This window comes from Gallinula chloropus (genome assembly GCF_964237585.1).
Source record: "Gallinula chloropus genome assembly, chromosome: 3".
In the NCBI taxonomy this organism is placed as follows: domain Eukaryota; kingdom Metazoa; phylum Chordata; class Aves; order Gruiformes; family Rallidae; genus Gallinula; species Gallinula chloropus.
The window spans coordinates 6,904,925-6,928,039 of record NC_140087.1 but is presented as its reverse complement, the minus strand read 5'-3'; the positions used below and the strand labels follow the sequence as shown (position 1 = coordinate 6,928,039).

At 40.1% G+C, this 23,115-nt stretch overlaps 1 protein-coding gene across 1 annotated transcript in view; it reads left to right on the top strand.

The window, feature by feature from the left end:
- The window catches only part of SLC35F1 (solute carrier family 35 member F1), a gene marked incomplete at both ends in the record, with an annotated part of 232,819 nt that overhangs the window by 201,243 nt on the left and 8,461 nt on the right, over positions 1-23,115 (top strand). The window contains 2 exons of the mRNA XM_084262311.1: positions 4,651-4,703; positions 9,769-9,923. Coding sequence (XP_084118437.1) covers positions 4,651-4,703; positions 9,769-9,923 — 208 coding nt within the window. The remainder of the gene's footprint in view (positions 1-4,650; positions 4,704-9,768; positions 9,924-23,115) is intronic.

The following is a 23,115-nucleotide window of genomic DNA, read 5'->3' as shown; positions in this document are numbered from 1 at the left end:
GGGGGGTGGACCTGGATGATTTTTGAGGTCCCTTCCAACTCAAACTATTCTGTGATTCTGTGATCAGTGTCCTTGAATAGTCACATGGGGGGGGAGGAGTAGAAGTAGTATCTCACTATCTTGTTGCTAGAAGGCAAGAGGATATTTCACATGTTGGCACATCAGGATACTTCACATTATAGGTGAACAACAAAATCTGCAACTTTCTCTGGTTCTATTTCATACTTTTAAAAAGTTACTTATATTTTAAACAGGCAGAAAACACGTCCAGTCAGAAGTAATTTCACTGATTGGCACGGTCCATATATCTGCATTATGATGAGGCAGAAATAATATAAAAGCCTTTAAGAAACTGGTGTTTTCACTTCAAAATATTTAGTACTCAGGAGATTGTCACATGGATTTCAGGAACTACTGAGTCATGTCTATATCCGTATGTACCTAATAAGCACCTCTCCTGCAAGCCTGAGTTGGAAGGCAGCTTCCAATATTGTAATACCATGGCTGATTAAAGTGTAAAAGTCACCATGCAAGATTGCAAGACTTTATGTGGATCTATCACTGGTGCTTGTCACACAGAATAACTTTTTATTACCGGTCAAAATCAAGTTGTTTCCCTGCACAACTGAGCTACTCAGGTTCTAAGAGCAGAGACTGATTGCAACAATGACCCATCAATTCCCACTTAATTAGTTCTATTTCTTTGGGCAGAAAGCTTGGTATATTTACTCAGGATCTGAATGTGTGACTTAAAATTGTTTATAGTAACTGTCTTACAAGTAGTTTCTTTCTAAAAAGTAGAGAATTCAAGAGCACATAAATATGCCCAGTATTTTTGTCTAAAGCATTTTGTTTTTATCTACAGCCTTCATGGTATGTAGGTACTAACTGATTCTGAGGGCATCAAACCAATGCCCTTATCTTTCTCTGTGTATGTAAACTGTCATGTACATTTCTCATATTCCTGAATATAATTATAGTGCCATTACCCCCTCTTGACCCTAGCAGTTAGTCACAATTCAGGGTCTGTGAGTTATTTTTCTGGGGAGAAGAAACTGGTGCTGTAAGAAGGCATCTTTATATACAAGAGGATGCAACTGGTAAGAAACACTAAGAAACCATTTATCTGCTGAAAAGCCCATGTTTTTTCTAATCAAACTTTGGCCAAAAAGTTCTCACCAGCAGGTTTTTCTCTGCTGGCTCCTGCAACTTTTTGCTGCTAGTGCTTTTGTGGAGCCCTGAGCATGCTTAGCTGACATATGTACTTTTTTAATAATGTGGCAAGGGCTTGAATATTGGGAGAGGCCAATAATGTTTCTGCTACTTGGTTCCATGTGGAAATTCAGCCTTTTCTTACGTTTGCCTGTAATGAAGAGCAGGTATCGCATAGTTCAGAGAGGTTTAATCTAACTAGGTATACCAATCATTTCAAAGAGAAGCCAGCTCCCCACATTACAGTTGCAGACTCTGAAACATTACTGGCCATTCTGGTGCAATATACAACAAAACTGAAGTAATCTGAAAAAGAAATGTCTCAGAAATAGGGCCATTTCTGAGCATGCTAGACACCGTGCTGGTCAAAGGGGGGGTTTTTTGCATCCACAATATGACTGAGGATGGAGAGCGTGTAGGCTAATACCACTGGAGGTGTCAGTCTCATGTTCACAGCATTTATAGGGAGCAGTGCAGTTCTGAAGAAGGGAAAATATCAAAACTACTCTGAATGTAGGAAAGACAAAACAGTACCCACAAATGAATGTCCCTTTTATTGACATGCACTCATCTCAAAATAATATAGTAACAAAAAGTTATGATATTTGCCTTGTTTTCTATGTGTATTTAGAAATATCTACATATGTGTGGGTGACTCATGTTGCTCATGCTTCAGCTCTAGTACAGGGCTATGTCTCTAAGATGACTTTGAAGAAGTCAGCTGTTATTTTCTAGAACAGTTTAGCAAGAGTGTTTCCTATCAGACTGTAATGTAAAATAAATGCATACAATACTTCTTCAACAGCAAACGAAAGGCTAAGGTGTCAGGTCAAGTGGTAAAGGAAAGAGCTGGCTAACTACCCGGGTAAGGTGGAAAGAGGTTTAGTGGCTTGAATGTGATTAAAGCAGGGAGGAATCAAAACAGTGAAGAAATAAGTTGTCCAGAGTTGGAGATGTAGCAATTACCCTGCAAATAGAGATAATGCTGTCTGGTGGAATCTCATGTTCATAGAATAACCTACTTTGTAACGGACCCCTGAAGACCATCTGGTTCAAGCTCTTATTGAAAGCAACTCAAAGCTAATTTAACAGTTATGCCAGGTTGCTCAGGAACTTGCACAGCTGAGTTCTTAATATCTGCAAGAATTGGAATGTCAGTTTTGCTGAGCAACATGTTCCAGTGTTTGACCAATATTTTTTTCCTTATATCTAATCAGCTTCCCACGTTGTAGCTTGTGTCCATTATTATTCATCCTTTTCTTGTGCACCTTCAATAATGTCTGACTCTATCTTTTTTTGTAACTTCCCATTAAGTAGTTAAGACAGTAAATCCTCCTTTCCTCAGGATGGAAACCAAGTTCTGTTCTGCACAGTGAACAAACCTTATTGTTTCAGCATCTCCTCTTACATCATGTACTCCAGCCACCTGACCACTGTGATGGAGCTCCACTGTATTCCATCCAATTTGTCAGTGCCTGTTTTATTATGGACAGCCCAAAATTGGATACAGTACTCCAGCTGCTGTCTCACAAATCATGTCCTTCAACTTGCTGAACATGATGCTGTTGGCCTTCTCTGTTCCAAAGACACATTGATGACTCATGTTCAAGTTGATGTCTGCCAGGACTCCAAGGTTTATTTCTACAAAGAACCTTTCTATCCAGTCGCATCCCAGCCCGCACTGTTGCATCCACTTATTCTCCCCCATCTGCAGAAGCTGATATTTTCTTTTCCTGAACTTCAGAAAGTTTCTCTTGGCCCTTTTCTTCAGACTATATTGTGGGCAGACCTCCCATGCTGTCTATACAATTTCAGTCTCTAAGGATCTTTCAGGAAGTTGTGTTGGAAGCTTTGCTAAAGTCAGGGTAGGCTGCACCTTTTTGTCTCATCTATTCCCTCTCCTTTATTTACTGAGACAGTCTTCTCATCACAGAAGGGAGTTGGTTTCATTAGGTATGGTTTGCTCTTGAGAAGTCTGTGCTGATTGTTTCCAGTCATGCCTTCTTCATTGCCTGCAAATGGCTTCTGGGAAGATCTGTCCCATAAATCTTCCCAAAGGTTAGTGTAAGGCTGGCCTGGCTAAAATTTTTGCCCTTTATGAAACTGGATGTTGCATTTGCCTCTCTTCAGTCATCAGGGATCTCCTCCAATCATCAGAATCTTTCAAAGATCATCGTGGTTCCAATTCTCCAGTGAATCTGGCATCACTAAATGGCAACTTCTGGCAACATTGCTCTTACCCTTCTTTGTTTCACAGATCACAATGAATCAGAGACCATAGCATATAGTTTTATACTTACTTTGTATCATATAGGCACTACTATGAAAGCAACATTCCTACATTTAGGATATATCAAGTTTTGCTTCCCAGAACAAGACATGTTGCAGTTTGTTTTCATCGTATTCTTCAGAAATTGCTGATAAAAGAGACATATGCCTTTGCATGCAAAGACACAATTTAGTTATTTTTCAGATGAAATAATCTTATTATTCAGTCCACAGTATTAAATTTGCCACACATCAGCAGCAATCAACTTATATTTCCAGGATGCAACTCTCTAGACCGGATTAATCTGGAAGGCACTGAGTTCCTGCAGTTTTACTATTAGACTTGGTCTTCCACATGCCACATTTTGTGCTAGGTACTTTGTTTTTCAATCTGTGTAATTCCATGTTTTATACCTGTTTATAAAATAGTGTTCAGAGTAGCATGCAGAATTCTGCACACAAGGAGTTATGTAGAAATCACAGATCAAAGAAAGTAGTTAGCTGAATGAACCCCTAGCTCATGGGATACCTCACCTCCCAGGATCTATTTGTTTGGATTAGGAAGAGCTGACTTGTTAGCACCTTAGAATTTACTGAATCTGGGATTTTGATGTTAATGTACAATGCAATATTTGCAAGATGTCAAAAGTGGGCTTTTGTGGCCTGGACCATCCTTTGCTTTGTTTTTTTACTTTCATTGCTGTGACTATCTGGTCTCTCTCAGTCAGTAGCAAATCACAGTATTCTCTCCAAAGTCAGGCTGTGATATCTATCTGACACTGCAGAGCCACTTTGAACAGTGAATAACTCAGACAGATGTATCATTAATCATTAAAGTTCAAAAACTTTCAGCATATTAAATCAGAAGTGTACAAGAAGATTGAACGTGTAGAGGGGATGGGAACTTTGGGCAGGTATATAGAGAGCTAGAAATAAACTGGTGGAAATTGTGTGCTATCACATCTGATTATTGCCCAGAAGATCTTTCAAATACATGGGCACAGGGATAATGCCAGAATGGATTAGTAAAGTCTGATTGCATTTAGTTCCTACAGAGATTTTTTGTTACAAGGTTATTTATGTTGTTTTGTCCACTATTTGAATTGAATGAGTGGAAGTAATTTAACTTCTGTTCTCTTCCATCAAATTTTGCCTTCTTTTCTCTTATAGCGCAATCATGGAACACAAAGAGCTGTTGAAAGTTCCCTGGGATTGGCAAATAGGTAAGAAAACACTTTATTGCATTGAAGATAGTGGCTGAAGGAGGCGTGAAAACAACCAATGTTTTGGGAGGCAGGCACAAAGTTTCACAGGAGCCAATATTTGTGACTTTTCTGCTAGTAGCTGCCAAAGGTCAAACCACATGCCTCATAACCTTTCTTCAATGATCTGTCCTCCCACTGACATATTATGCCTTCTTTGCACCATTAGGTTAAGCATACGAATGCCATAAGATAATTATTCAGACAGCCCTGAAGTAAAACAATAATGGGGTTCCAGTTCTAAGATTCAGTGCAACAAATAAATGAGGTAGTCGTTAAGAGCCAAACCTTTTCAATGAATGCCAAAGAAAATGGAACCTAACAAAAAAAAATCTAAAAAAGTACTTGCAGTGCATATTATAGCCTCATAAGCTCATTTCCAAGGGAAGCACTTCTGTACTGAAATGGTTAATTGCTTTCCAAGTAGTCTTGGTGGAATGTAGCAGATGTGTCTTTTAGAAAAGTTTAGGTGGCATCATGCACAATGAAGCTCTTATGGTGTTCTGCTATGCAGCGGGTTGCGTTCTCAGTTTGGAAGCTGAGTTTATGGTCTAAGACTCCCTTCTAATTACTCCAACAAATTACCTGCTTTAAAAGCAAATCCACATTTAGGAAAGGAGAGTCCCTATAATCACTTTACTCTTTGTGACAATAGAAGGATTAAAAGACTGCTAGTAACAGAGAGCTGATATATTTATCAGGGAATTCGAGCTTTGGCAATCCATTGGACATTTCTTGTTTCCTAGTTGCAGAATGACCACTGAAATGACAGCTCGGGAGTATGCAAAGGCAACTGATTATATGGGGAATCTCTGAGAAGAGGGGATACAAGTTATGGGATACACTGGTTTTTTTCCTTTAAACTTAGTTCACAATTTCCTCTCATCATCACAAACCTTAATAAGAAACTGCATCTTCCACAAAACGTTGCATCTAGAAGTCTCAGAGATTTGATGGTTGAGCTATAAAACTAAATGACAAATCAATTTAAAGTATCCATGGAGAAATACACTCAACTGCATAGTATATTTGCCTTCTTTAATCAGAGATAATTAACATAATTGTATCAGTGTTTGTTTATACTTCATGATAAGGAGCTCAGGGACGTAATTAATCTGGTACTGATGGAACTAGCAATGGTCATAGTGAATTAATCTACTATCCATTTAAATGTCATGTATAGTTCCATGGGAGTTCTGTTGCAGAGAAATTGTATTGCTGAGAAATGTGCTAGTAAAATAAAGTCTTATGTGGTTCATGATGCCATTAAAATTTCACTGAAAGTTATTCACTAACTCTGAAGAGTCCCTATGCATGAGGAGATTGTCTTAGAGCATCATAGATATGATATGCACTTGTTTTGCTAGAGCAGGAATTGGAAACGCAGTGTAGTTGAACACGGGTGAGATGGTGACAGTTATATGCAGCTGTGTGTTCTTCCTTGGCTTCCATTGCACTCAGTGTGCTTTCCATTGCACTGGCAGTGATACAAGGTTGTCAGGTAGTGATTGACAAATCTGTGTCAGGGTGTTCACAGCCTTGTCCTGAATAGTTATCCACTGCGACTGACTCAAACCTGCAGTCCAGCAGAGTTAAATCATCAGCCTTCTGAATGGTAGTGATAAAGTCACAGCAGGCAACCTAATAAATAACTCAAGGTGGCCTGTTGCCATCTGCCATAATTGTGCTATTAAGAATGGATGAGCTACCTTTCAACTGATGTAAAATGTAAATGATTTTGGAATATAAAGATCTAAAGCCAATCTGTTATGTCTATCAATTTTAAAACAGGCTGTGCCACGACTCCCCCCTCCCCCCCCCAGTTTTAATTTTGGAATTCCCCTGTACATAACATCATCCTCACACTTACTATAAATCAGTATAGCTCTGTTTAAATCCGTGAAGGTTTTAAGTATTAATGCCTGCTGACAACCTGACTGTTGTCCTGAAAGGAGAATGATTATACTGTTCTGACTGAGTGGTTCCATATGAGACCATGGCACTTTTTGTAGAGTGATAGATGAAATAATAACAAACAAACTAACATCAGTTTTATTTAAGAGAAAAGCCAGTTTGAATCTCCAAGGAAGCATATTTTATTACAGGGAGGGGGTGTGCATATTTCTGAATGGTCTTTATTCCAAGAAGGACTAAAAACAAAAAACATGAAGGCTAAAATATGTGAAATTCAACCAGCATGTTCAGGAGCTAAAACAGAAGCTCCTGAGGCATGTGTTAATCTTGGAGGTACTTGGGCTATTTTAGAGAAGTCCCAGGGGACAGATCCTGTCCATCAGTGTGAAGGTGCCTAGTCGTAAGTGGGGAAATGCTGAGGGATTTGGGCTTGTTCAGCCTGCAGAAGAGAAGGCTTCAAGGAGTTTGATAACCTACAGGGAGGTTATCGAAAGGACAGAGCCAAGGTCTTCATAGTGGTACAATGCAGAAGGGTGAGAGACAACAGGCAGAAGCTGAAATGAGAGATTTGGACTCAATAAAAGGAAAATCTTTACACTGAGGACAGGCAGGCAGTGGAGCAGGTTGCCTAGACAGATGCTGTAGTCTCCATCCTCTGGGTTTTCAAGACCAGGATGGGCAAAGTACTGAGCAATTTGGTCTGATCTCACAGCTGAGCCTGGTTTGAACTGGAGACCTCTGAGCTCCCTTCCAGCCTGAATCACCCCATGATCCTAGGATCCTAAGTGCTCTGTTCAGACATTTATGAGGCATTCACACCCAACTAGGCAAAACTGGTGTCCTTGCCCATCATGGTGAATGCTGACAGACAAGATAGGATTCCTTCCATCAATCCGATGGACCTGGGATGTGGACCTCTGATTTAGATAAATGGAATCCTTTTATCATCAGTAACAATACATAGTCATGACACAACTCATATTATGTTAAAGCTGGTGTGTAAAAGATGGTGCACGTCTGAAAGCTGACAGTTACAAACAATGAGCTGCTCAGGGCTCAACACAGGCAAGCTCATCAGCAGATCATTACAAAAGCACCTCCTAACTTACCAGATGGTTTCCTACCGATGCTGGCTACAGGCAGTTGGTGCTGGTAACTGGTTAGACACAGGTCCCAGCGCCTGGGACCACAGCAGTAGTGGCAATTTCCAAGGCTGCCCTTTGCACTGTGGGGGTAGGCAAGGAAGCTGAGGCTCCAAGCCTTAAAATGCATTTCTAGTCCTAAACCTGGCCCTCTAGGAAGCACTATCTGTAAGCCAGTTTGTTTACTGTCACCACTAAATGCCATCCAGCTGGTAGGTGTTACATGTATTTTTAAGATGTAAATGAAATGCCACTTCATACTCACCTCTGTTGGGACATCTATAACTTAAGCAGTTTTCTGCTGGAACTGAAATGCTCTTTGGAAAAGCAGCCTGTGAAGTGCACGTAGTTGCCTGCCATAGAATATGAACACTAGGATGGTACCTTAAAGTTATACTGTTAGTTGGGAACACAGCCCAGCAAAGCACCTGAATATGTGTATTAAAGGCAGGTTGACTAGCAGGGGCTGGGAGGACCACCTGGCGATCTGCAGACTGTACTTTGAAAAAGCTGGCTTTGGGTCCAGAATGGCTTTTGTGCCTGACCTGTTCTCGGTTTAAGCCTGGAAGAAAAGCTGACTTAGTGCTCATATATGCAAACAACTTCTCGTTGATCAAAACTACACTCCATTTGACACAGTCGTTTGCCTGCTACAACAGAAGAGTTGCAGAGTTTGCATAAAGCAACTCTTTCAAGACTCACTGCCTGAGGCTGAGTCTGTTGTTGCCCATATACAGTGCATTCTTAAAAATTCACTACCTGTTACTAGAAGAAGCTCTTGCCATGATTGTCCAAATTCTAAATATAAATTCAGATTAATTTCTGTGCCATAACAAGTGATACATGGACACTGACATTTTGTGACTGCTGGATTTGTTTCAGATCAACGTACCCTTCAGCTCAGATGCTTCGAAGGGGCTCAAACTATCACGGCTGACTTGTGGATCCACAAGCAGACACAAATCAAATGGGTTTGCCTTCCCCTCTCCCAACACCCCAATCCTTTTTGTGACTTTGACAATCAAATTTGCTGCAACTTCTAGCCAATAACAACATGCTCTGAGTAGCTGATGTGAGTCTAAATTTAGGCTTATGCATATATCAACTGGGAATTCTGCGGCATACGGCAGCCTAATACCATTTGCATGAGAGCAGATGAGTGAAGTATTTGCTGTTTTTTTAACTTCATATTGATCAGTTGGGATTTATCAGGTAATAACTGAAGCAATGATTTTTTTTCCCAGTAAATTGTTTAGGTTTTAAATGAAATTAAATTTTTACTGTAATTTATTTTTATTATATTAGTGTCTAACAATCTAATTTGAGTGAGGCTCTCTGTAAATATGTAGCATGAAAGAGTCACAGCTCCAGAAAGCTTTATTAAAGGAGGCAGAAAAAAAGGGGTAGATGAACAGAGGTGCAAAACTGTGAATTGATCTGTCAAGTCTGGTGGCAAAATATGAGTAGGGCCTCTGTCACGTGAACGCTGTCTTCATACATTCATCCATTGGCTCATTAACTCCTCTGCAAATATTTTTGCATTAATTTTTTGGGTCCATTCCCAGAAAATATTGTGTGGTCCATCCAACTCGGCTGAACTCTGTTGGTGTTGGGGACATTCAGCTCCTTAAGAATGCATCAGTTCATCCAAATTTATGTTGGACATGAGTTATACACTAGTAGTATAAGACCCCCCAATTTGCAACAGCGCCGCTGTTATGGAGACCACAGAAAAAGGACCTCATGTCCACTGCTGATAGAGTTTTCACTGGTTTTCTTATATATTTAGAACTATATTCTGAGTCTATGTGTGTGTGTATCTTAATTTCAGTATCTTGGTAATTTCAGTCCTTGTTTCTTTAAAAAAGCATTACTCATTCTTTTATAAAAACACAGCCTCCTTCCTCCCAGCACAAGCCATTTTTGCAGGCTACAAAAGGGTCACTTTGCCTCTTGTTTCTCTTCCACAGGCTTGTTGTATGTTGGCTTTAGTGCCTGTATGTTTGGCCTCTACAGCTTTATGCCAGTGGTCATAAAGAAAACCAGTGCGACTGCCGTCAACCTCTCCCTACTCACAGCTGACCTGTACAGCCTCTTCTGTGGATTATTCCTTTTCCACTACAAGGTATGTGGGAATGAGAGATGGTTTTTTGGGTAACAGCAGTATGCCTGAAGAAATATCAATGCAGAGCAATGAAACAGAAGAAGCCTCCAAGCTTTGTTAGATCTATACAGTTAAAGTACAGATTTTTTTTTACACTCCCAGCTTCTTACACCAAAACCAATTGTATTTTATGATTTCTACTTTTTAAAGAGCTCATGTGGTCTTCCTGTTACACTTTTTAAGATGAGTACCTGTTCATCTGCTATTGTAGCCTTGATTTCATTTTAGTTACCAAAGGTAACTTCTAACTGCTGTGACCAGACCCAGAGTGGCAGCATGAAGGGAAGGACTCTTCCAAAAACCCCATAGATTTTTAATTTTTTTTTGCCTGGGAGCAAGGTTGTTTTGTTCATGAAAATGCTGAATTTACAACCCATCCATGAATCACACCTTTTTTTGTCAGCCAAACCAAAGTCTTGCCTGTTAGTGTAAATGCCAAATTAAGCAGCAGATTTGTGTTAAGTTAGATTTTTAGCTCAGGTCCTCTAATATTTAAAACATCATGTTGTACAGGAGCACATTTGGTGTCCAATTACAAGGAAAGGCACTTCATTGTTCACAAGTATCCTCCCCTCAGTGTCCATCACATGAAAGTATCATCAGGACGCTGGAGGCAATTGCTTTGTACCATCATTTATTCATAAGAGACAGGTTACTTGATAGCAAAAATAGTGTCCTAGAGGAGTGTTAACCAGATGAAAGCATTAATATTCTGAGTAGCTAACCAACTCAAATCAGATTTTGTGATACTAATGGTACCTGAATGAATCTGAATGAGACAGTGAAAGTTCAGAGCTTCAGAGTCTAAAAAGATACTGGATTTTGCTGTTGCCTTTTATTTTGGTCTTGTGACTTTAAGAATTTTGCAGACAGAAAGTACAGAATCAAAAAATTGACTAAGAGAACATAGTTTAGAGGTTGCAGGACAGTCTCATGGTGATTTCGTTTCTTGTTCCTTCTGCCTGTCATGGTGTAAACCCAGCTGATAACCTGTCAGAGAGGCAGCAAGGGTTGGACAGCTTTATGCTCAGCATTGCTGAAACCCAACAAAAAAAGCAGTTTTGCAGTCACAAACCTTAAACTTCAGGCTCTCAAGTGGAAGAAGGTTTTGGTTCTTTCCTGTGTCTAGTTGTTGGATACAGTAACAGCCAGGAAGGCAGAATTAGCAATTTCACTGACAGCTCCTGTTTCTACAGTAAGTGCATGTCAGGTCTCAACCACAGTGGCACCTTGGCCTCCCGTTAAAACCTGTCCTGAAAAAGTGCTGAAGAAGAGAAGACTCAGAACTGGGAGGTTTTCTGGTTGAAAGGTCTCGTCATCTCTCCTGATAAGCTGGCTGAGCTCCACCTCTGAAGTAGCTGGTGGTCCCCTCTGCCCCTTACTCGTCTAACTAGAAAACTGAAAACCTCTTTCTCCTACAGTTAACTGTACCATGCAGTCCTCTTCATAAACTCTTACCAAACTCTTACCTCAGCCTAGTTAGGCTTCTTTGCCTTCACTGGTCTCCTTGGGAGACCATTTCAGAACAGTTACTCCAACAGTTACAAACTTTCTTCTCTCCAGTATAAATTCACTTGTGGATGGTTTTGGTCCAGTCCTTTTTCTGCCAAGGGTATCCCTTAACAGGAAAAATATCCTTGTCTCCTTATCATTCCTTATCATTTTACTGCTTTGGTACATCAGTAGAGAGCAGTCATATCCTTTCTCAGCCACTAGTTCACTAAGCAGGGCAAGCCCTTCTCTGCACTTCATCTGGTTGGACTTCCTCCTTCCTGTGATAGTCTCTTCAACTAGAGAAGGAAGAAAGGTCCCTGGTGTAATGCCCTTGTCTCTCTATATTTCCAGGAAGGCTGTTACCCTATAGGTACTAAGTCTTTATTTACATTTTTCATCACTGCTTTTCCTTTGTGCTCTGTATGCCTCCTGCAATCTCTGTAACTCATGTGTGTCTCTCCTTTGTTCTTCCCAGGTAAAGTGAAGATCTTTGTCAGGAGTTTGTGGAAGGGCCTTTGCCTGAAATGTAGTATCAGCCTCCAAGCTCTCAGAGCCCCCTTCCATACCCTTCAAACTGACATTGCAGAGGATATTTGAAAGGGGAGGCTGTATTCAGACACCATCTACCTTTAAAAGTTCACTTAGTTATGTGGTTACTTCTTTAGTTACCATGCTTTTATGCTCAGTAAGATCACCTCCTCCTTTACTTTCTGGTTTACCATCAGGTATCATTTGATATGAGGAAGATCTATGAAACGTGCAGCTTGCACTCAATAATGAAGTCTAATCTGTTAACATTGCATGATCTAAACTAATTCCCCCCCTAAGGCTGTGTACACTTGCTTGTTTTCTAGCTTCTAAAAAACTGTCTTGTTCCCAGCCCAACTGTACTTCTTCAGATACACAGCTCCTTCTGCATATTGCTGCCCTGGCCAATGGGCACAGCCCCACTTCAATGGGAAGCAAATGGTTTTACACTGAATGAGAATCAACTGAGAGGTTTAATGCCCCTTATAGAATATAATTTTATGAGGCTTTCAAGAAACAGTTATGATTTTTTCCCTGCACTGCTACTTTTATCACCAGACAGGTTTATTGCACCTGTAGCAGTAAATCTATGAAAATCCATGGAAAATGCAGGAAATTAGTTTAACGGAGCTTTAAAACCTCTGAAACCAAACTGAGGAGAAGATTGTGTTTGAAGGTTTTTGATTCGTTAGCAATTCATTTTTTTTTTATAATACAGACTTGCAACATGTGGGACAGTGAGTTATAAACAGCTGCATTTCTGTTCTTACCCCATATACAGGTATCTTTGTAGCACATTGAGCAGTTCCCAGGCCTGTGGAAACTAAAAGTGCAGCGTGCTAACTTGACACAGCTCTGCTGATATACTTGTAATTCAAGATGTTAATAGATCAAGGTGTCATTGTATTAAAACACAATGATTTCTGACTTTCAGTTTGAGACTGATGACTAGATTGTAGTTCTTCATTCTTAAAATTATCTGCATCCCTGAAAAAAAAAGCTCTTTTTGGTTCTTCTGCAATCAGTAATGGATTCCAAATATCCCAGTGGATGAGGAAACGTGTCTGGCATCCTTGGTGGCTGAACATTGGCCAGTGCCGTAGCATCTAAGTGTACAACTCCAGACCTTCAACCCTCTTTTGAAATCCACATCATATTGATATATCTTATACAATTTTGATGTTCAAAACTTTCCTAATTATCTGTTCTCATTTCACCTTCTTCTTAAGCATAACTGAATTATCTCCCTTTTTGAGAAACAAAAGCCATCTGGGTCTAAAGCTTAGAAGATGATGATGTTAACTTGTTCTGTCGCTCTTCACCTCATGTCTTTCAAACTCATCTTGGTTTGAGCTTTGCTCTCATTTGTTTCTGAACTTGAGAGTTCCTAGGAGTAGTAAAGCCAGCATGTGAGAGGCTCTCCCACCCCACACAGGCAGGAGTCCTTTCCTGGTGAGGTTTCACACATGCTTCCTGTATATAGACATGGTGGTAAACAGCTTTGGAACCAGACAGGAAGGTGCAATACAAATGATGACAGATGCCATGGAGAGGGATGTCTGGGCATAGTGGGGAGGAAAATTAATGTCAAACAACAAGGCTGTCCTCACCCTGTCAGAGCCTGCCATAGTCGTTCTTTCTCACAGACACACTGACACCAGTGGTGCTGGGAATTTCAGAGTCAGCTTCCCAGCTGCTCAGGGTTGGAACTTTTGTATAACTTCAGTTACTTTTGGTTACTTCTTGGTATTTTAGTCTCAGCCTTAGCTCCATTTTTATGTGAATTTTTAAAGTTCATACTTTTCATTTGCAAGCCCTGTGTTGTGCTGTAGTCATTCTAAGCAAATTGGGTTCTCACTAAATAATCTAAGCAGTTTATGTTATGTTTTCCACTGGCTAGAGCCTGCATGCTGATTGTGTTCTGCACCAGCAGGTCAAGTCATGCTATATTATATCATTACCTAGCAAGCCAAGCACAATCAATTATATTCTGCCTTGGCAAATTCATTCAGCATTTTATCCAAGATGCAGCTATAAAAATTCAGACTTTCTGGATATAGTACAGCAATTTCCAAATGAAGAAAATGCTTATATTTCATAATAAATCAAGGAAGTCATATGTCTTGATTTAGAATTGTGGAGAGTATCTGTGACAAAGGACTTGGCTACACAGAGAAACGTGTGTGGGGGGTTGACCCTGGCTGGAGACCAGGTGCCCACCAAAGCTGTTCTGTTCTGGACAGGGGAGAGAAAATATGATGAAAAGCTCATGGGTTGAGATAAGGGCAGGGAGAGATCATTCACCAATTACCGTCACAGGCAAAACAGACTTGACTTGAGGAAAATTAATTTAATTTATTACAATTTAAATCAGATTAGGATAATGAGAAATAAAACTAAATCAGAAAACACCTCCCCCTCACCCCTCCTTTCTTCTCAGGCTTAAATTTGTTCCAAATCTTCTCTACCTCATCCTCCTCCAAGCAGCACAGGGGGATGGGGAATGGGGGTTACGGTCAGTTCATCACACATTGTCTCTGCTGCTACTTCCTCTTCAGTGGAGAGGACTCCTCACTCTCTTCCCTTACTTCAGCATGGGGTCCTTCTCATGGGAGACAGTCCTCCATGAACTTCTCCAACGTGAGTCCTTTCCCACAGGGCTGCAATTCTTAAAGAATTTCTCCAGCATGGGTACCTCCCATGGACTGCAGACCTTCAGGAACAGTCTGCTGCAATGTGGATCCCCCATGGGGTCACAAGTCCTGCCAGAAAACCTGCTCCAGCATGGGCTCCTCTCTCCATGAGCAGCAGGTCTTCCCAGGAGCCTCCTTTGGGCACCCACCCACACCAGCGTGGGGTTGTCCACAGGCTGCAGGTGGATATCTGCTTTACCATCAACCTCCATGGGCTGTAGGGGAACTGCCTGCTTCACCATGGTCTTCACCAGGGACTGCAGAGGAATCTCTGCTCCAGTGCCTGGAGTTGCCATCTCGCCATCCTTCTTCACTGACCTGGGGGTCTGCAGGGTTGTTCCTCTCACACTTCTCTCCCTGGACGCTGTCACTGATCAGCTCAGCCTTGGCCAGTTGTGGGTTGGTCTTGAAGCTGACTGTCATTGGCTCTGTCAGACATGGGGGAAGCTTCTAGCAGCTTCTCACAGAAGCCTCACCTGCAGCCCTCCTGCTACCAAAACCTTGCTGTGCAAACCCAATACATGATACTCAAAACCTTTCAGCACCAGAAATCTGAAATTCTGGGTGCTAGCTGAAACCTCACTTGCTGATACTTATTGATGCTTCTAAAAATTACTTTTCAATGCTAATCCTAACAACGGACTCCTGCCAGTGAAAGGGAGCAGATGACAGCCATCCCAGTACTTCAAGAAACAGCTTATGGAGAAGACTGGATTTTAACCAGAAGAAAGGGTACAACTTGAGGACAATAGCTACCAATTTCACTTTCACCACCGCAGATCCTAACCAAAGCCCATGAATTGGGGGTTTATGTAGGCTTCACTGAGATGAAAATTTGGCCCATACTAGAAACAAAGGAGAAGACCTAGGAGCCACCATTAAAAGCATCTACTTTGCCATCCTAATTCAAATCACTGAAGACACTATGAGATTTTTTTCTGCTGGCATCAGTGAGTTTCATTTCAATTTCCTAAATTAGGGAAGTCTGCCAGCCAAGGAATAATCTTTAAAAGAAGTCCACAGTTTCATGATTGTGGAGGAAAAAGACGGTGCCTTATTGTGTCTCTATATGCTTCAGACAGTCCTGGGTTCTATTAGTGAAGGATGACTATGATGTCTGTGGTTTGGGAGCTGGAAGAAGAGTTAATTTGGTTTGGGGGAGAACTGTTTGTTTGTTAGTTTGATTTTTACTTGGCAGCCTTCCATAAACACCTGAGAGACTTTTCCCAATCATCTGACCAAGCTGAGAAAATAATTCAAATTATGTTCTCACCTTTTTTTTTTTAAACTTATCTGCAAGTATAAGCTGCAGTCGGTAAGATGATTTTCTTTGCTTGCACTTGTTAGGGTACTGGCACCTACATATTTTAAACTTTGACAGTGGTGTTGTCAGTGGTGCCTCATTATTTCTAGTAGAGCAGGCAGTGCAGGCTAAACAGCTATTTTTTACATTATTACTTCCTCAGTCATAAACTTTAGGACATTTTCCTGATGGAATTGGATATGCAAGCTGCTTGACCCATAAATTCTCCATTTGAATGGAATCTCACAGGGCCTTTTTCCTGGTGAAGACTTCCAAGCCTTTGATAATAATTAGGATAAATCTTATTACTAGCTAATTCTTTATGCCATCAGTACTGTGCAGAAACCTCCGTGCATGTTTCCCTTTCTTTCTCAGAGTCCTTACAGCAGGACTCACTCTCAACAGCTCTGTTCCCATGACGCTGGGCTGTCTGCATGCCTTTCATCTCAGTGGCATTTTAAAAGCTTCTGTTCCACATTTCTTTAAATTTATTGTTGGGGGGGGGAGGTTATTATTATTTTAATTTCCTCCTTCAAATGATAATCCATTAGAAAAGGGTTAGGTGCCTATATTTGAAGAGCTACCTTAAGGTGGAAAGGACTGGAGTCTGTCTTTGGTGACACTTGAATGTCTATTCCTGTGACAGAAAGGGCCACATCCACCCAGTGTTTGGCTGAGGGGGCAGGATGCCCTACGTAAAAAAGCTGTGAAGTAAAATGACAAAAATGAGGCTGGAAAATGAAATTACTCCCACTGAGATGTCGCATAGCCTGACAGTAGATTTTTAACAGCACAGCACATATATGGCAGCTTTCTGAAAGTACTGAGTTGCTAAAAGGGGGTTTCTTCCTTTCACAGTGTTATCTTGCAATAGATTCATTACTTGCAAAGCATGAATAATGAAACATGGATACCCACCAGTTTGGAGCCATCAAAAAAGAGTATAAAAGATGTGGCATTTGAATTGCAGAAGTTCAAAGAAAGCTTCATTTTCAGTTATGATTTTTCAGACACTAGCTCATCATAAATGTCAAATTTTGTCCCTTGTTTTCAGGTCTCTTATCTTGGGGGTTGTTGGGTTTGGGGTGGGGTTTTTTGGTCTTCTATTAAAAGACTACTCACAACAGAACTGTTTAGGAGTTTTCTAGGAAAATACATTTTGTTGGAAATGCCAAATCATCAAAAAAGAAAAGCTAAGTGAAAACATCCTGTTTTCACTATGCTCCCAAGGAAGTTGGCATTTCCCAGACCCTGACTATTGTTTTACTAGTTCATCGAAGAGGTTGCAGCCATGCACACTTTCTAATGTTTTCAGACAGGTTTTCCTAGAACTGGAAGATCTCAGGCTCAAGAAAACACAAGTTACTCAGCTCATGGGTTCTGGAAGCCAGAGAACAAATCTCAGTTCTGCATTAGACAGTCCAGAACCCCATGAAGAAGCTTTTAAGACTTCCAGGTATCTGCCATGAAGATAATCCTGGCAGCTGCACTCAGTGAGTTTCCAGCAAGCATACTTTGTTTTAGAAACAACAACTTTAGGTGTTTTATAAAAGAAGGTAGTGCAGGATTTCTGTTGGTGAAAGAGCTTCAGTTGTTTGGGTTTTTATTTTATCTTTTCCTGAATTACAGAACAGTGGTTTCTTTTCCTAGCCAGGAACTAGTTCATAACCATAGCAAAGGAAACAGCCAGAAGTCGATGTACATTCGCATGGGTTTATATTCTCTTAATTTTGTAGTTTAAATCTCTTAATATGCTTAATGAGTGCCTGGGTTAACAGGGTTTACTGACAACAGTGTTGTTCTGTGCCTTGCTAGCCCGTGCTTGGTTCTCAACATTTAGAATTTTTTTGCATCAATGATTAGATGGCCATAATATTTCTTTTCTTTCTCCATTTCTCCCCTCTTTTGTCATGTGTAACTTTTGAATGAAATCTTTTCATGACTCAGTATCACATCTTCCTGCATATCTTAAGTCCTAAAACGTTAAAAGATTTGTTTGTAATTTCAAGAGAGCATCTCAATTTGATGTTTTTACAGTCTTTTTAGATATGTGTGTAAAAGAAGGTATGCGAGTGATTTCTCATTGTTTAGTAGGTGTTTCAGGCCAATTGAAACTCATGTGATCACTAAATAGAATCAATTTCACACTAAAGAAAGAAGTAGTTTGTACTGACCAGTCAACCAGTCAGGGAAAAAGAAAGCAGTGCTATGTGACTTGAGTTCTGCCTTTAGTCATATTGGATAGCAAATTGCCTAATGGATATTGACTACTCAAAAGAATACATGAAATGAAAAAACAATGTAAATATTAACTGTAGAAAACAAATGTGTAAAATCACCCTATTCACAGGCAGTCCCTAGAGAAAGAAATGAGACAGTGTATCTCCCTGTGTAATCTACTTAAATTGAGGGTCAGACTTGTTTGCAATGAACCACTTAAGTTCTCTGACCTACCAGGCACAGGGAAAGTGATTTAGTTACTTTATAGTGAGAAGTTCTTATTTTTCGAACAAAATAATGAACAAAGGGTGTAAGTCCTGCCATAGAACCTATTAGTTCCCTCTAATTTTTTATTCTGCAAAATGAAGAGGAACCACAGGATTGTAAGTTTCCAACATTGATGTTTCTCTGTACAGATGATGGTAAGTGTTGCTTTCAGGTATTATAAATTACTCTTTCTTAAACGTCTCGAACAAAGAATTGTGTTTGAAATGACTTGAACGTGGATAAATAAACAGGAATATATTTTCACTACTTGAAGACAGTAATTCACATCACTGTTATGGGTCCTGAATTTCCAACACCTTGCAGAATGCTGAATCCATCATCCTCAAGTCTTCACTGCTTTCTTGGCGGTGGTAGCTGAGGGGGAGCAGCGTTTAGGGAACTAGTGAGAAGTGATTAGGGTACTGGGGTGGTGTAATTCAGATGCTGTTTCATTGTGTATGCAATTTGAAGTCACTGGTGTCTGCAGTGTGAAGAGGTGATCCCACTAGTCTCTTTGTCTCTACCACTGGCTCAACACTCTTGACACATGGTCACAGTAGCAACCAAAGGGAGGCAACTGATGGAGCATGCAGTGGTATCCTTACATTTAGCATAAGAATTCCATCCACCAATTGTTTTCATTTGGAGTTAATAATTGGGTATTATTGAAGTAGTACAAAATGCCAAGTATCATTGCAATGGCCTTTGAGCACTTGAAAAGCAAAAGTCATCTCACATTATTTTGTTTGAATTAGTTTTGTGTTTCAATATAAGGAAAAAGGTGTTCAGAGATCACTTAAATATACCCCAGAGTGCATCATGAAGTTGTTCTCAGAACCTGAAGGAAATAAATACTCCTTTGGAAAATGTAGTGAGTCATGTGGAAGGTAAGGGTGAAGTGCTTATAAATCCTACCCAATATGAAAGTACTGACATATTAATGGAAATCTTTCTGTTGTTGAAAGTAATTAGCTCCTAAATGATAAACCGTCAACAAAATCATGTGTTTTAAAGGCACTTCTGAGCATGGGCTGAAAAAGTAAATTTGGGGAAGCAGAGCAATGCAAATGCAGAACGACAGAGGACAAGAAAGCAGCTTGAATGAACTTCAGAAAGCAACAATATTGTAATAAATATTGGGTTTTTTCTTTACTACAAGAAAAAGCATAGGTAGAAAACAAAAGACATCCCACTAAAAGAGCTGGATGTTACCAACAATGTACTTTATCTAACCGATACTCAGTGAGTATGAAAACAAAGACCAAGAGGCTTAGTTTCATAATTATTTGTGGGGAAAAAATATAAATGAGAACCTCAGCATTTCCCAAGTCAAGCATACTTTTGAAGATAAGGGAATACAATGAATGTGTTGAGTTACATACCTCAGCAACAATTTGAAACCCAGAGGAGAGAGCCAAAAAAAGTCATGAATTAGCAAAGCAGCAGCAGCATTCAGAAGCTTAAATAAGGTTTAATTACTGAAAACCTACAAAGATTTTCAAATTATGATTCTTCAAATGGAATGCTATTTCTACCATAGCATATGGAAAGAAAGGCTGGAAGTTCTCCAGCGATGTAAACAGAATCCTCTTTGAAAGCAAATGGTAAGGGTTAAATGTAATAGCTGTGTTATACATTTGGAGTTTTCTTATGAAATTGAGTAAGTTATTGTTTCCAGAAGTGACCAGAAAATAAAGTAGAATATTTAAGTGTGTTAAGAATAGTGCCTGACCATCCACATGGTCCATGAGCCACCAGGAAGAAGCATATCTAAAATTGGTAATTAATTTATTCATCTGTTGTGATTAGCTAACTAGACTGAAGATCTAGCCAGATCAGTGAATGCTACAGACACACAGGGTTAAAACATCCAAATTACCTTCTATTTCCTACCAAAATGAAAGAACATGTCAATAGGCAGACATAACATCAGTCAGAAGGCATCACTTCTACATGCTTCCAGTTTAAGCAGTAGTAGGGTATTTTATTAACAGCTAGAAAGTCTTCAGAAACATCTTTTTGTCTAAGCTCCCCCTTCCCAATAAACTAAAAGCTTTCAAACCCTTGATATGGGATAGATGTCATCAGCAGTGTTGATAAGCAATTTATTTTAATTAACTAGAGTAAACTTCTGGAGTTATTCCCACCAACTATATGTGTTAAGTTTACCAAGCAAGAGTATCTGCTCTTCCAGGTGTTCAAAAGGCTCATAATTGGTTTGAAGGTGATTGGAAATAGATTTGTCTTAGTAATTTCCATTTTGTACCTTAAGTACAGGAGGAGAACTTGTAGAAGAGAGCTCTACAAGAAGAGACAAACCAAAACCATTATTAGAAATAGAGTGAAAACAAGAAATAAAGAATAATCACACAAGAAAATTATACTGTGCAGATGAAAAAGAAAAGGAGTAAAGTCTAGTTGCTGCAAATGATAAACCAAGCTTAGCAAGGAAGGAGAAAGTGAAGCACACAGCAAAAAGTTCTTATTGTATATGAAGAGAAGAAATAGTTGTGCTATTCAAAGACAGCATTGACAATTGGAAGAACTGTATATGAAGTAGGCAATACACTAAAATCACATGTAGACACAAAGGAGGAATAATAAGGGACACAGAGATAAATGGAAAATTAGATAAAATGCCACTTGGTTCAGAGAAGGTAGATCATCCAACCTAAATTTGATGTGTACCTGATAATTTAACAGATTTTTTGTAGACAGAAGTCAAATGGTAGATCTAATCTGTAAGGCTTTTGTACTGTGCAGTGTAGAAAATTATCTGTTAAGGTACAGAATTAGCACTGTAAAGATGGGAAGCTAGGTAAGAAACTCGCTAAGAAGGATAGAGCTCAAGGCAATGCCCTGAGAGAGAAACAGCTTGCTAGAAAGGTGGAGGTCCCACAGTGGTGGTCTGAAGACCAGTCCTATGTAGTGACTGTAGTGACAGTTTTGGTACCATCAGGAAGAAGAAGGATTAGAATAATCAGGCAACAAGAGCTGGATGACATTGAGAAATGCTGTGAAGCACAGAGTGCGAGGTAATGTCTGTGGCAACAGATGGGAGGAATTATGGCATGGTTGTGACAAAGTTGTTTCCAAGTGTGCCAGTCTAGGTATTTCTAGTATTGCCAGAGAAGCGCTAATGCCATAGGATGGGACAATTTGTAATCTCAGGAGAGTGCTTTGTGAGCTGTGGAGCTGTGGAGAATTTTGGTCAGCACCAGGAGGCCACCAGAGCTTTTATTCTTATCTGCTCTGAGCCCTGACAGGGTAAGCGTGCACCCTCTAATGACATACAGAATGTGAAAGTTCCAAAAAACGTTTGCTGTATGTAGCATAGCTTTGATTTCTGATGGACTGGGTGGGACTGTGGTACCTCAACATATATAAATTAATCTATAAATTCACAGGGAGGAAATGAGAATTATGTGAGCTGCAGACTTAAGAACATACAGGTGAGAGCTAAGAAAGTGTAACTTTGGAATACAAATTAGGGGGACTTTTGGGCAATCATAGCAGGGAGGTTCCAGAACAGACTTCAAATAGGTTAGGGGGAGTGGACACAAACACTGATAATGCTTGCAGAAGGACAGGGCGTGTTTGCGGGACGGGATATGCAGTAATGGGGTTTGGACTCGATGCCTTGTGACAAGCTCTCTGTTCTGATTCCCTCATGCACCTGTCAAGTGAATTGATTCATTTGAGAGCTCCAAGAGATCCTGGCGTCAGGGCTTATGTTGCCTGCAGCAAGCACGCCAGACCATGGCGACCCCCAATGTGGAAGAGCCACACTACACTACTTCCAGGCATTTTATGTGGTCCCTGGTGGTAAGGGCAACTGCAGCTGGCTACTCTCATTTCTCAGGATAGGAGTCCTCCCTCTTTGTATGGCTGAGAGAAAAGAACTCCATTCTGGGAGAGCATCACTGCAGGAATACATTCTTAAATTCAGCAGGAAAACATAAACAAAAGATCCAAGATGAATCAATTAGTGTAACCTGGGTTTTGAACACAACAGACATGACTAGCATCATCCCCAGTAGTACAGAATCAAGTACAGCAGACAGCTGTTTCTGTATCATACAAATGCTTACACACAAAACTGGAGAGATGCATGGCGACTGACAGCTGATAGAACAGAATACTGAAAGGTAGAAGTGGGGAGGAGGAATTTTTATTTTTATAAGTCTTTATGTTGTGCTCTTCCTTTTAGTATTAAGAACATTTAAAAGAATAATGGCTTTACCACTCTCTTGCCAAGGGATTGATCTAAAATAACCAGAAATGAAGCCCCCTTATCCCACAGTTAGGATGCCCACAGGAAATTAGAGCAGTGTAATACAAGTGTTTTAACTTCACATAAAAATCTCTTTCCTATGTAGATAAGATTAAAACAGATTGCAGGACTCATTCTACCTTACACTTTTTAATTAGACAGACTGCTGGTACTGCAGGGGTACTGAACACAGGCTCATTTTTTCTCTGCATCTGATGGTGGAGGCAACAAAGGGAAACAGAAGAGAAAGGAGTATTCCAATCTCTCCTGGCACCCAGGAAAGGAAGATAAGCCATTTCACACAGACATTTTTTCCCTACCAGGCACATATTTAGAAAGGACAGCCTATTATGAATTTTTTTCTAATGATACCAT